The following is a 13940-nucleotide window of genomic DNA, read 5'->3' on the forward strand; positions in this document are numbered from 1 at the left end:
GTTTTTAAAAAACTGTGATGGTCTACCAACTTATAAAATAGCTTTCTGATGTTTCTTTTACTCTGATCTAGGAAATCTAAACAACATCAGAAGTCTATCAGCTGTTTTAAGTTCAAATGACACAGACTGCCACATGAAGATATCTATTTAGATATGCCATAATAACTAGTCAGCATCAGCACTACGTTCTCCTTGCAGAATTTAATACTTCACTAATACATTTAGCAGAGAGGGATTAAAAGCTCCCAGACAAGAACAGACTCCTAACATCAGCTATCTAGCAACCTAACATGTTAATGTTGTTAAACGGTTGATGGATAGATAGTTAACCTCTCACAGCTTCTTATACTAGAAGCACTTATTCACAAATAGAAGTTTGCAGTTCTTTAGCTCCAACTCTGCTGTGGAGTTTGATACTTAATTCAGTGATGTCATTTAGCTTATATCAATAATGGAAACACAGCAAGGCCCTGAATTTGCATCAGAACTGTGTCTGGTATTACCAGAGCAGCCAGTAGATCAGATCTAAAACCGTACTAAGCTTCAGAATAAGCTTTGTCATTCACCAGTTCTCTCTGCAGACTGAAATGAAACCTATCAATAATATAAATATTTTATATACATTCATATTATTATTTCATTTATTTTGTTCATATTATTTTTTACACTTATTTATAAATATTATATAAATAATCTACAAAACACTTCAACTTCTAACAAATCCCCACTTCTTTTCCTCCCAAAACAATAACGAAATGTTTTTTAAGAGTTATCCCCAGAACAGAACATGAGTGGACATCAATAAATTTCAGTGAGAGCAACACGTAAATTCTTTTGTTGCAGTGTTCAGTAACAGAGGAAGAGGAGAAAAAGACAAAAACTACCTCAGTTATCAATCGTTCTCTGGGCTACATTCAAAAAACACTGTACCTAAGCACAGAAACTGCACCTTACTTCTCTCACTTTGTTAATCTTCTGATGTTAACTACTCAGTGCCTACATTTCCTTTTTTGGAAGCAAGTTGTGAGAGGTCCAGTTAAGAGAGAAAAACTTTTCTCATTTATTTCTGGGGAACATTTTCAAACGCTTGCATAGGCTAGTTAGCTTTTTCACATTTTGACTGTAACCCTACCCTTCAAACAAAGAGGGTCAGATATCCACCACATGCTCAGTGTGGCTAACAAAAAAAATAATAAAATAAATAAAAAAGACAAAAATACCAGCACCACAATGGTTGGCTCCTTAAATTCATCTCTTTATATCATTTTTATTTGCCTACCTTTTTCTTCTGCTCTATCAAACATGCTACTCCCTTTTACACTGGATTCAACCGATAGCCTGTCCTTTTGTGATATCACCTTTTCCAGTTTTCAAGATATTGTAGGCCCTTGTACAATGGCAGCATTTATTGAGTAACTGAAATAACAAACAAATAAAACCACCTGCACAATTTTTCTTGTGTTTTATACATATACTGGGGGAAAAATCCCAGAAATTTCCTCTGAGCTACTCATTTTCTTGCAAGTATATTTACAGCATCCTCCTTTGTCACAAAAACAACAACACAATAAAAAATTCCCAAAGAAGAGGATGAGCTGATCAACTTTTCCCTTTAATTAGGGAAATTAACCCTTAATTTTCAAAACTGTTACACTTCTCTTGGGTGACTCCACGGTTTAAGGGCACAGCTCCACTCATGAAGCCACAGTTTGGGCTCCAAACAGATTTTGCTGCCCTCCTGTGGTCAGTGATGAGTTTAAGGTCTACAAGTCACACACACATGCACATGCACTAGTAGACTGCAGTTATCAAAAAAATTTGATTCAGTTCAACCAATACTCATTTGCACAGATCAGTGCTAGACTTTAACGAAAAGGATCAACTCTCTAATCCCAGATCTTCCTCACTACTACAAATATGCTATTACATATGGATTTTATTAGTACAAAATTTGATTAAAATATTTGGAAAGTTAAAACAGATATTTCAAAAAGAAAAATAACGCCTCCAAAGAAGTATTGGCAATCTGTACTTATGTTGATTTTTTACTCACGCAGAAACAGGACAGGATTTCTTTATTTCTATACCAGGTTTTTAAATATCCGAAGTTGTTAATTGTTTGCTCATATTCTTAAGTGAGCCAATATTACAAAAGCATTCTGAAAATCAGGAACATACAGATTTAGCACAGGATGAGATGAAAAATGAACATGCTTCAAGTCTGAACACTACATACTCTGTAAGAAAGCTCACATGTACTACACAAAGAGCAAAACTCCTGAAACTGGCAATCAGTTATTACTCAGAGTGGCAGAAAGGTCCATTCTAAACTTGCAGAACCAAGCAAGGTGAAAAAAATAAAATAAAAATGAACACGTACAACAGCTATCACCACAGCACTGTTCTATCTAATTATCTATTCATATTTTTGCTGAAGTTCTAAACTAGGAAAGTTTTTTAATAACTATTCATCCAGCTGCCATGAGAACCTTGTGAGGACCAGCAGTGCATGAACTGTCTGAGTGCAATTCTCAAAGTCATTAAAACTGGATGGCATATATGGAATCATATACTGGAATTATATACTGGCATATATGGAATCAATTCTTATGAAATGGAAACACTATGAACAGGACTTAAAAAAAACCAAAACAAACCCAACACCAAACAGTAAATGCACACATTTTCCACACAAAGAGGAGGAAGTAATGTGCCACCACTGTCTTATTCAGACAAAGTGTCACTGTGTACACAGCATAACTTTAAAGTACCCCTTATTGACTATTAAAAGCAATTAATTTCTATGTTCTCTAGCTTCTCAAAAAGCACCCCTTAAAGATGATTTTGAGACATGTTTAGAGGAAAGTGTCTTTCTGAATCACAGTAATCACTGATGTTCAAGGTTGCCTCCAACCTACACTATTCTAAGGTTGTATGACAAATTCTATGGTTTGGCAGCACAGGTGACTTACAGTTTCTGGGTACGTACAGATATCGATTTTTTAGAATAAAAGAAAGAAAAATAATTCAAACTCCCATCAAAACTCAATTCAATTCAACCACGCAATGCTACATTCTAGAGCAGTCAGAAAGTTCAAAAAAGCCACATGAAGTCAAAAGTTTTGAAAGAACACTCTTATAAGCCATGCAGAAGAATGAAACTGCAGTAATAAACTTGCTTTTCATACACTTTTAACCTTAAATGTCACTTATATTCAAGCCAGCATCTCTTTGCTATTGGAAATTATTCGTTTCTCAACTATTTAGTAAGAATATGAGACAATGTGACTCCATTGCCATTTCAGGTTTTCCTGACCTTGAATTGCAAAATGCAATAATAAACATAGCTTAAGCTTTTAAACAAGTGCAACTGAAGTATAGCTGTAAGAAGAGATTAATGAGAATAGCTTCATCTGAGCCTCACTTGGATTGTTACCCATGTGGCTTGCAGGCAAAGAGCTGTCTGATATGGAAAAATCAGATGAAGAAGGATGAGTTCCTGCTTCAGGATGCTTGAGATACTGAAATAGGCTACAAAAGTATTAAAAAAAAAAAAAAAACGGATCTTCAAAGTCTTTCAAAAAGTTCTGACATGCTTGGAAGGGAAATAGAAAACTTTGAAGTGTTTCTTTTAACTCTTTTTGTTGTATGGAATCAAAGACTGCCTGGACCTCATTTTAGAAACACTATGACTTTTTACACTTAAAATAAAACACCAAATTTGCATCTATTGATTAGCAAAACTTCAGTCAAATATCAGACTCCTTAAAACAGCTTTGACTTTTTAGAGTCATGTATTCACATCTCAGAAAGCATATCCCAAAACTAAAATAGTCCGAAGTTAATACCAATATAAAAGGTGGAACAAAAAAAAAAACAAAAAAAAACAACCATGGCCTACCATCACAAAATAATCCAAAGGAAATTTGGATACACTGAATCAAATCTTGCTAACAATTTCAAAACAAACAGCTCTGAATCTAATAAAGCATTTATTCCACAAGGTAACAGAAGCAAGTTTTGTAGCAATTACAAACACTTTTAATGTGGACCCAAAGTAAAAAAATGAAATTGACTAAAAGATGATTACTGTATTTAGTCCTGTTTTCCTTCACTCAAAAAGAACAAAACTATAAAATCAGCTGTCATTAAAACATCACTACTCTCTACTCTAAGTGAAATTACAGAATGATAAAAGAGTCATTTGATGCAAGTATAAAACCCAAGAAACCAACATTTTGCCCAAAACACATGGAATTCAGTTTCTTCAATTGTTGATGGCTCAAACTGAATACGTCATCATAGCTCATTGACGTTTCCTCTTCCTCTTCATTAACACTAATTTTGTATATTATAAAGTAAAAAAAGAATTTCTAACTTTTTTTGTGCTGCATTAAGACATCTCTGCATCTCCACTGATTGAAAGGCCATGTCAAACTACAGTATCTTTATATCATTTCTGGAAACAAAACTAACACTGATCATCCAGGATTGTTGTCTAGTGCACCACTACAACTGCTGTATCAAATACCAACAGGTATATGTGATCATGCTGTCTTTCTAGCCTTAAGATGTATGAACGATGAATTTCAAGAGTCCTACTGAACTGAAGGAAAAGAGTACAAAGCCATTTATTACCTAATTAGCATTCAGATCCTGACCAGAAGGAGAATTACTGTATGGCATATGGGAGCTGGGAACAGTTTGGGGGCTTGAGAAAACATTTTAAAAGCAACACCCTAGCAAATAGGTAACTGAATTTTACATAGGGTGACATATATTTGCCTATTTAGTCTTCAAATACCAGAGGTTTAATCTCAACTGTAGGAATAAAAATAGCTGAGACCTTAACTCACAAGTTATGCACACTGAAAATCAAGACTAGAGAGCACACTAAACAGTGACACAGGTCCAACGTGAAAAACTAGCATTACAAGGAAACTTGTTTTGATGATGCTGATTTATTATTAGATGAAGAGACTGCAGCTCCTAAGTCAGACTATATTTGTATTAATGATGGGGAGAAGAAGGGGAAAAAAGCGTGTTATGTCTCATGGAAAGAAAAGAAATTCATCTGCATATTTTGCTTTCTAAAACTTCTTAAACGTCTAATGCAAATTTCAAATAAAATGTTCTATAAAATTTGAGCACACTGTTCTACTCTAAATAGAGAGAGGGTAGGTAAGGGGAGGAGAGAGTATGCAGAGTAGCAAGTTACTGACACAGTACTCAATATTTGCAAAGCAGTCACACTGAACAGTATATGTCTTGAGAGCCCTTGAGAGCTTACCTCAAAGGACAAACCAACTGCTTTGAAAAAAATACACATAAATGATCTCCAAGATCAATGGTTGTCCAGCTATAAAAAACGATTTGACATCCAAATCCCAGTAAATTTTTATTTAGCAGATTTATTATTGGCAATGAAGGAAATCACTCTTCTTTGCAAGATATATCTTAATAATTCGAGTGCACCAAAGCGTCAGCCAAGTATCTGTAACTCATTTTTCTTTCTTTCAGGAAAAGATTTGTACTACAGTAACCCTAAGTTATGTTGGATAGTTGGTTAAAAAACAAAAAACAAAAACAAAAAAAACAACCTAGTGTGCAAACAATTAATACCATAAAGAAAATACAAGCAATACCTCTATGGAACAATCGTGGAACAGAAAGATTCTACTTCTAAAAGGAAGTATGTTCACTACCTTGGGGTTTTAATGATGCTTTTGATCCACTGCAGACATATATCATCAGGTCTGGGATTTTGCCAGTGAACTATGTAATAACAGCAGAAATTTCCATCTGTCCTTATTTGAAATTCATTAGAAGTTGGTTTAAAAAGGATTTTAATAAAATGTTTTATCTTCATCGGGTCGTAAATATTGTGATGTCAGTTCTCAAATCAACGTGCCAGAGTAACTCAATTTCTTAACTCTCAAACGATTTGAGATAACTTGTTATCAGAACTTACATTCAAACTATTTCATGTATGTTTTTGCTACATAAGAACAAAATCCTGATACTTCAAAATAAAATTTAAAAAAATGAATTAACATTTTCTCCCAGAAAAAAAAATGATTGCTACTACACTATCAAACAAAGAGAAGTGGCACTGTTAGAGCAGCTTCCCTCTCTTGTCACTGTTTTTTCCTGTAATTCAGACATGCTTCTATATCTAACGTGGACGTTCTGTACTCTATATGTATATAAATAACCAAGCTTGGCACTTATAGTAGGATTTATATTCATACACATATTAAAATATACCTGTTAACAAACATAAACCTCTCAAAGAAAAAGCATGGAGGATCAGATTTGTAGCAGACATAAATTATTTAGGTAAAGAAGACAATAAAGGCAACCTTTAAAATACTATATACATGTTTCTCACAAGTTCTGTTTCATTTTTGTGGGTTTTTTCCCCTCCCAAAAAATAAACCACATTCACAGTATGTTATGAATTATATTGTGTCTTATATATCAAGGTAACATAGCTCTTCTCATTAACTATTTCAGGGACAGTCTGAATATTGGACACTGGCCTTTTCAAATTCTGTCTAGTTTTGCAAACCAAGGAAGTATTCTAAAAATCTAAATATTTCCTTAAAGGTCTGAACATTTGAATGCACATGAGGGGAAAGTATCACGTTGGCAACAACTTTATCTAGTCACTTCATTTGGCTGTTAGCTTTTTGTTGATCACAAATCGAGCATATGTGAAACAAACTTGACATGAGTCACTCTGCACTTCAATCAGACATGCAGGCATTGTCTTATGATGGATCAATGTCCTTCCCTGCACCTGAGTGCTGAGCACAGCAGATACAAAAGGTCTCTACCATTTTCTGCATCACCTTACTTAAATTTGCGCACAGAAAACATCATCTCTGTGAGTCAAACATCAAATCAATTCTATGCTAGAAATCAATCAATTGCTAGCAAGGAATTAGGAACTCTATATAATAATTAACATGCTTCACTGGGAGACGTGTTTATATAAATTGCTTTCGTAGATATTTAAAGCATGCACATATTGCAAGCATGTACAAACGTTTGTTGTTTTTTTTCTTAAGTCTGTAACATCCTCAGTAATTCTTAATATATTCTGTAAAGAATCTCACATACAGGTCACTGAAGAGCATTATATATTGTATGTATATTTCTGTACTGGTTTTAATCAGAAGTTCTATGCCACAGGGGCTAGACTGACATTGCTACCTAAGAACACAAACATTTTTGTTCCAGACAGAAATGAGTTACCATCCACTTACTGTCTGGTAGTATACATAAGACATTTCAGAGTAAACTTCACTGCATGGTAGAAAAGGTATTCAATATTCACAACACCGATGAAGACAACAAATATTGTGGTAAAGCAGAAGTATAGTGAAATGCTTTGCAATCTAGGAGAAAAAAAGATCACTGCAGAGCAGGGGAACCTGCCACAAGAAGGATTACGGGTACATAGCATCCAAACTTTACTAATTAAGAGTATTTCCATCAAAATAAAATCTGTTACTGCTCTGGAAGACACAGTCTATGCACACCGTGCATACTGTGCATACTGATTATATGAACATCACGTGGTCAAAATTTTTCTGCCCTAAGTATGAAGAAAAGATCAGGAAACTGTGCAACAGTAAAGAAAAAGGTCAAAAAACAAGGTCAAGCTTTAATTCACAGGTAGGTCATTAACTGTTGATGATTTGAGAGAAGTCATGTCACCGTATCTTATAAACAACCTGAAATTTAAAACAGACTTAAAACTGCTTTCCTACTTAACACAGCTTTGAAATACATCCGTGGAAAGTAACATCTTTTCCTACGACACAGTCAATAGCATCACCAGAATAGGCACTGAAAATACATTAGAAATCCTTACCTTCTCCAGGACTGACTGCTCCCGGCAGGTTGGTCCAGTCTATTGTCCAGTTAGGGCATGGATGAGGAGAAAACCTTGCTTCAATACCCCTCTCCTACATGAAAAGGAAGAAAAAAATAGGGCTCAATCTTTCAGCCACTGAAATTGGTAGCAAAACTTCATTTAATAACATCAGATCACACTGCACAACTTTCAGCCCAAATGAAACTTAACAGGCAAGTGACTCTACTTCACGTGGAGTTCAAACAATATATTTATATTTTCACAAGAAAGCCCTGTTCGTTTTCTTTATAAGTGGCTGATTGCCTTTATGCAATAAAACAAAATAAAATAGAATATGGAAAACTGTAGAACACAATAAAGAATTTTCTTTAATAAAACTCAGTAGGGTCTCAGACATTCAAAGACTTACAGAAATAACAACAGAAAAACAGAATACTTAAACTAAACATACAATATCATCTGTTTTATTTTTTTATACATACCTTTAAAAGAGGAATACAATATCATAAATAAAACAAAAGGTTACTTTGATAGCTAAGAGCTATTCACAGGGCTTCCATAGGATGTTAACTCAATTCCTGAACAACCAAATATTGTTAACCAAAAAAAAAGAGTAAAACCTCTTCTAAGTCAACACATATCAGAAAGAAATCATTTAAGGCTATCGAAGACTTTGCTTCTGTAATTCAAATAAACTTCACCTGCTTCAAATTAAATATAATTAAGATAACTAAGACAGCTGATCAAAAATCTTAAATTACCATTAACTTAGTCATAGTTGGCCTTGGACCACCTATAAATTGACTGTCTTCTTGCTCTTCTTCTAATTCATTAGGAACTAGAAAGAAGTCTTCTAGGTGTTCCTTTGGAGTAAGCATCATCTCTGGAAGCTGGAAAAGCTGCATGTTGCACTTATCAGCTGTTTCCTTCACCCCAGGTACTTGCTGAACTCTTTGATACCAGCTGGAGATCAGTGGTAAGTTTACCAGATCTTTTCCTTGTTTTTTGCAGTAAACCTAGAAAAGTAGAATGGGAAAGTAATTTGCATTGTAACTCTTTTCCTACAAGCAGCAACGTGAAGAAGGCTTTAACTACTGTAGAAAGTGAGTGTAGCTCCATGTAAAACCTCAATGTCTTTCCTCACTGCAAAAATCTAGCTATTTAGGAGCACTGCTTCCAGGCTGAAATGCTGGTTGACTGTTTAAACACTACTTGCAATTTCTATGTGATGAAAATACTTATGTGAACAACTTTAATTATAATTTCAGTTAGTTAAAGGAAAGCATAATTCAAATAATACTGTTTGTTATCTAGTATTTTCTAATATGGGAATACTTTGCCTTGATTAATAAGCATAAAAGTCAGAAATTTGCAATGAATGCTGAATTTAAAAGCAAAAAAAGTGAAAATAGAAATCTTAAGTGCAAACCAATTAAAATCCTAAATCTGAATATCATGTATATGCAACAAAAAATACATATTATAAAGTGTGATTTGAGTATAAGACTAGCAAATTTTATGTGTTTGGTGAACTAAAGTAATTTCTGCTTGCGTTCCTGTATGTTATAAAAACGAAGGCCCTTACCTTACTATATTTTCAACTTTATAAAATTCTCATAATTCTCTACAGTGGCAGCTGAAATGTGCAATGAAACTGAACATATTCTCTACGTACTTACTTCCAGGAGCTGCCTTTACTATGTTTGTATGCTATGTGCTGAGTCAACAACTTCCAAAAGGTAAGTATTTAAAAACTATATAGCAAACAAATTTGTTTTCAAAAAAGCAATATGATGATATCTTCCAAATATAGGTCTTGAATAAAAAGTACTTGATTTCCATTATTTAATTGTTCACAAATAATCCTACTGTGTAAACACCGTGGAGGCATCCTAGATCTGCCTCATTGTTATTAATTTGATGTGTTAGTTCTTTACCTGTAGCACTAGAGTATCGGTTAGAAGTGCCTTTATTTTAAAGTGTGAGAAGGGAAAGAAAAACATGTAACAGTAACTGTAGCTTTAAAATGAAAGGGCAACAAAAAGACAAATTTGTTGTTCCTCAGGTCCTGATTTTGCCTCAGCCGTAAATGAAAAATCCTGCATGCCTAGCTGTACATGATTAAACTGAGATAAAATTATTTTACAGCAAGTTGACAGACTGCTTAATGAGATTAAATGGCTATGCGTGCTATTTGAAAATCCATCTTACTTTGGAACTTAGAGATAGACATCTGAAGAATAGAGTATTGCTATCACATACAAAAATATCAGAAAAGTATGCTCTTTTAAACATTTGCTGGACTACAGAACCTACAACATACATACAGATTAAGTGAAGTTATTGCAAGATATTATGACTATTTTTAACAATGGATCAAGATGCAAAGGAGCAGTTCTTACTTCAAAAATAAGGAAAAGTATCTTGTGCAATAAATGTTCATTGCCTAAAAGATTAGGAGTATAAAATGTGACTGGCAAGAAAAGCTGAAGTGTAGGCTATTCAAGGGAAATCAGCAAGTCAGACACTAGCAAACATACACTTAGTGTGTGTCTCTGTTTTACCAAAAGATGACTTTAATTTTTTTATTTAAACTATTGGGTTCTGAAATACTGGCACAGGCTGAGAAGTCTGTTTTTGATTCTCAGAACCTAGCTCAGTGTGGCTCTGCTCTGAGTGGGGAGGATGGACAAGGTGATCTGCAGAGGTCCTTTCCAATCCCAAACAGCCTGCACTGCTGTGCATGCTTCAAGCAGAGAATTATAGACCATGCTTGCATGAAAAAAACATGCAAAAGTGGTCTTTCCACACACCCATTTACTGTGTAGAAATACAAACTGGTAAAGAACACATGCCAAGTTTCAAGCAGCTTTCTCACATGCTGTGCTTATGATGCTCTTAAAAGAGTTATAAGAAGTTAAAAGAGTAATTAGTAATAGCTTAAGGTGTAAAAGGAGGATGAATTGTACTTTTAATATCTTGATATATTTCTGCCAATACCATATACATTAATTCAGTTAAGAAGTCTTTCTGGAAAGCAATTCTGAGAGGCACTGTTACACTTGATAACAAGTGTTCTGAATTGTGTTTTAAAAAGTGAATAGCAGTTTCTCCCAGAAGGAGATGAGAGCTTTTGTTACTGTGCTATTAATTTTGAACAGTTACAACTAATAGGAAGTGTAACAAGGCTAACCTCAGAAAGATAATAAATGGAAGGAGGTAATGAAAAACAACTCATCAGCTTCATTATCTCAGTTTTTGGTAATTATAATTACAGTTAAGTTAGCTGGGTTTTCTCATTTATTGTATGGTGTGTTCTGGTTGTATACTCATTGAAGGCTTCATTATTATTCACACCCTTATATAAAGTGGAATTGCGACTACAATCATTTTTAAAAAAATGTAAGCCAGGAATAGAAAAGTGTAAAGTACAATAGTTTAGTTGGAAAGTACCTTCAAAGACAAAGTACAACTGCCTGATCACTTCAGGGATAGGTAAAAGTTAAAGCATGTAATTAAGGACATTATCTAAGTGCCTTTTACCCACTGACAGTGCAAGAGGCACAGACTACCTCTCTAGGAAGCCTGTTCCAATGCTTGACTTGAACTCACAGTAAAGAGATTTCTCCTAATGAGCAGTCTGAACTTTCTCTGGTGTAACTTTGTGCTGTTCCTGTGCATCCTGCCATGCTTGGTGAGTGGTCAACAGTAGACATGTATAACTGGAAATTGTCATGCAAGTGATAAAAATCATTTTTATATATTAAACTTTGCAACTACTGTCAATGCTAGCAAAAACTGTTCTCAACTCACCGCCTGCAGGACAGTTTCAGGTTTTTCTTTTAACTCTAAGAATCAAGATGTAATTGCTTAAAAGCTTAACTGTTTATCAGAGATAAAACAACATTATCCTAGAGCTCTTGTAACAAAGATGAAAATGAAAGCTAGTTTCATATAGCTTATAAGCTGCATGCTGCCAGGACTCAAGGCTCACTCATGAAGAGCAAACAAATACAGTACTTTTGGTTCAGGGCATATCTGTGTAAAGATTTCACTTGGACTGCTGAAATCAATTCAGTGCCTCATCCAGCATTCTCCTCAAGCCCTGGTAAGTTAAACATCACTATAAAAGAAAACAAAAACACTTTTTATTTTTGCAGTGCCTTTTCTAAATATAACTGAAATACTTTAATTTTTTAAGTCATTGTCTTACTGATTTTTGTTTATAAAATACAGATGCTGCTGTTAATCCTCAATTTTGTGATTTGTAAAACAAAGTAGACTTTTTTTCTGTAAAATAATTCATCACCTTAATTCAAAGGTAGATACATTGACCTACTTCTGACCTCCTGATATTAAATAAGACAAATTCACTGTGGGTAATAATCTTGGTGGAAGATGTTAAAAAATTCTGTTAAAAATAAATGTTAGTTACTACCACTAGCTTTACTAGAGAGATTTTTTTTCCTCTGACTGACAGCATCTCCTCTAGGAAATAGGAAAATTTTTTTAATGCTATACGGCAAATTTGGCTGAACAGCTTGTATAAAAATGTAAATACTAATTTGACTCAGTTCTTGGCAACAGGCACCAGTTTAGCTATTAGTCTTATACAATTGTGGAAGTACTGGTAAAAGTTAAGTTCATTATATTGCTTATTATCACATGAAACAGTTGTAATGTCTCAATTCTTTTCTGCATATGCATCCTCATGAACCTGAGTATGCAACTTGCTGAGCAAGACTCATACAGACTTGCAGTGGGAGAGTTTTTCTCATAGTAGAATTGGTTCTGAAGCAGAGCTGAAGTCACTTGCACTAGCAAGCAAGTACCAAGCTCAGAGAAGAGGAAAAGGGTGGGGCAGAAGAAGGGACAGGTAATAAAAAATAAGAAGTCTGATGGCTTCATTGGGCTCAAACCATATCTCAATTAGTTCTCCCAGTTCAGCTGTTAAGGCATCTGCACAACAGAACTTGCATCTACAACTCCAGAATCTCTAATATTCTGACATTTATTAGATGAGTGCTATGGTGGGGGAGGAAGGCAAACAGTCTTTCTCAGGCCCAGATAAATTTTGTACAGAGTGAGAGATTCTCCTAGCCAAGTATCTTAATGCTCTCCCTATAAGAAATGTAAAATAACCTTTTTAACTAACCTATCATTAATCTAAATGCTCACAAATAAACCTATTACTAATCACAACACCTGTCTGAAATGTTTTTAAGGTTTCATGTTCCTCTTTATACAGGGTTTGATAAAAAGGAAAAATACAAGGATGAATACAACTGCAAAAAGGCAATTGGTTTTTGATGCTGGGAACATGTGAGGTTGATTGCCAAGAAGACAGACAAAGACATCTTCGAGTAGAACTCAGTACTGGCATTTCAAAAGTACTTGTACAATCTGATTGTGAAAGTATAAATTGCTTTTAAGTAAGGAAAAAACAAAAAGGTTCCTAAAGGGAAACGTGAACTTTCTTTATTCAGGATGTTATTTGGCTGTAAAGGCAATATAAGATTTTATTATGGGAGGAAAAATAATTCTTTTTATCACTGAACTGCAAGTAAGATGGTAATTTTTCAATTATGAACTCCACTCCAAATCCTTACACAACATAATATTTTACAGGGAAATCTCCATTACACTGTAGTAAGAAAAGGACCTTCCACAAGCTGTTGTAAACAGTTTAGCTGCAGCAGTATGCAGGACAAAACTAAAGGTTACTGATATTTGAAGGGCTGAAGCACAAGCCAAAGAAGCTGGTTCCCTAGACATAACACCTTCCATCTGATCAGACAAAGCTTTATTGAAAAGTGATCTAACAAAACCACCACAGCACTGCACAAATGAATAAAAAGTTTGCTGATATGGAGCTATGATACTATCTTACGCATCTATATTTTATCATGTGCAAAGAAACTGGCCTATTTCATGAGAGGGAATTTGAGACAGAATGAAATGAAGCTGTCTACATAGGAATGTTTTGTCCCAGTGAAGGAATCATTTCTAGGAACCAGAAGAAAAGAAGAGCACGGACTAAGAATATAGATGTGCT

General features: G+C 34.5%; 1 protein-coding gene across 1 annotated transcript in view; it reads right to left on the reverse strand.

Moving 5' to 3' along the window:
* GSTCD (glutathione S-transferase C-terminal domain containing) overlaps window positions 1-13940 on the reverse strand; it is a 54164-nt gene that overhangs the window by 33844 nt on the left and 6380 nt on the right. The window contains exons 4-5 of the mRNA XM_065736520.1: window positions 8647-8901; window positions 7883-7976 (exon numbers count right to left, since the gene is read on the reverse strand). Coding sequence (XP_065592592.1) covers window positions 7883-7976; window positions 8647-8901 — 349 coding nt within the window. The remainder of the gene's footprint in view (window positions 1-7882; window positions 7977-8646; window positions 8902-13940) is intronic.

The sequence above is a fragment of the Cyrtonyx montezumae genome, unplaced genomic scaffold (assembly GCF_038088225.1).
Source record: "Cyrtonyx montezumae isolate F1298 unplaced genomic scaffold, pur_monq_1.0 scaffold_2, whole genome shotgun sequence".
NCBI classification, from domain to species: domain Eukaryota; kingdom Metazoa; phylum Chordata; class Aves; order Galliformes; family Odontophoridae; genus Cyrtonyx; species Cyrtonyx montezumae.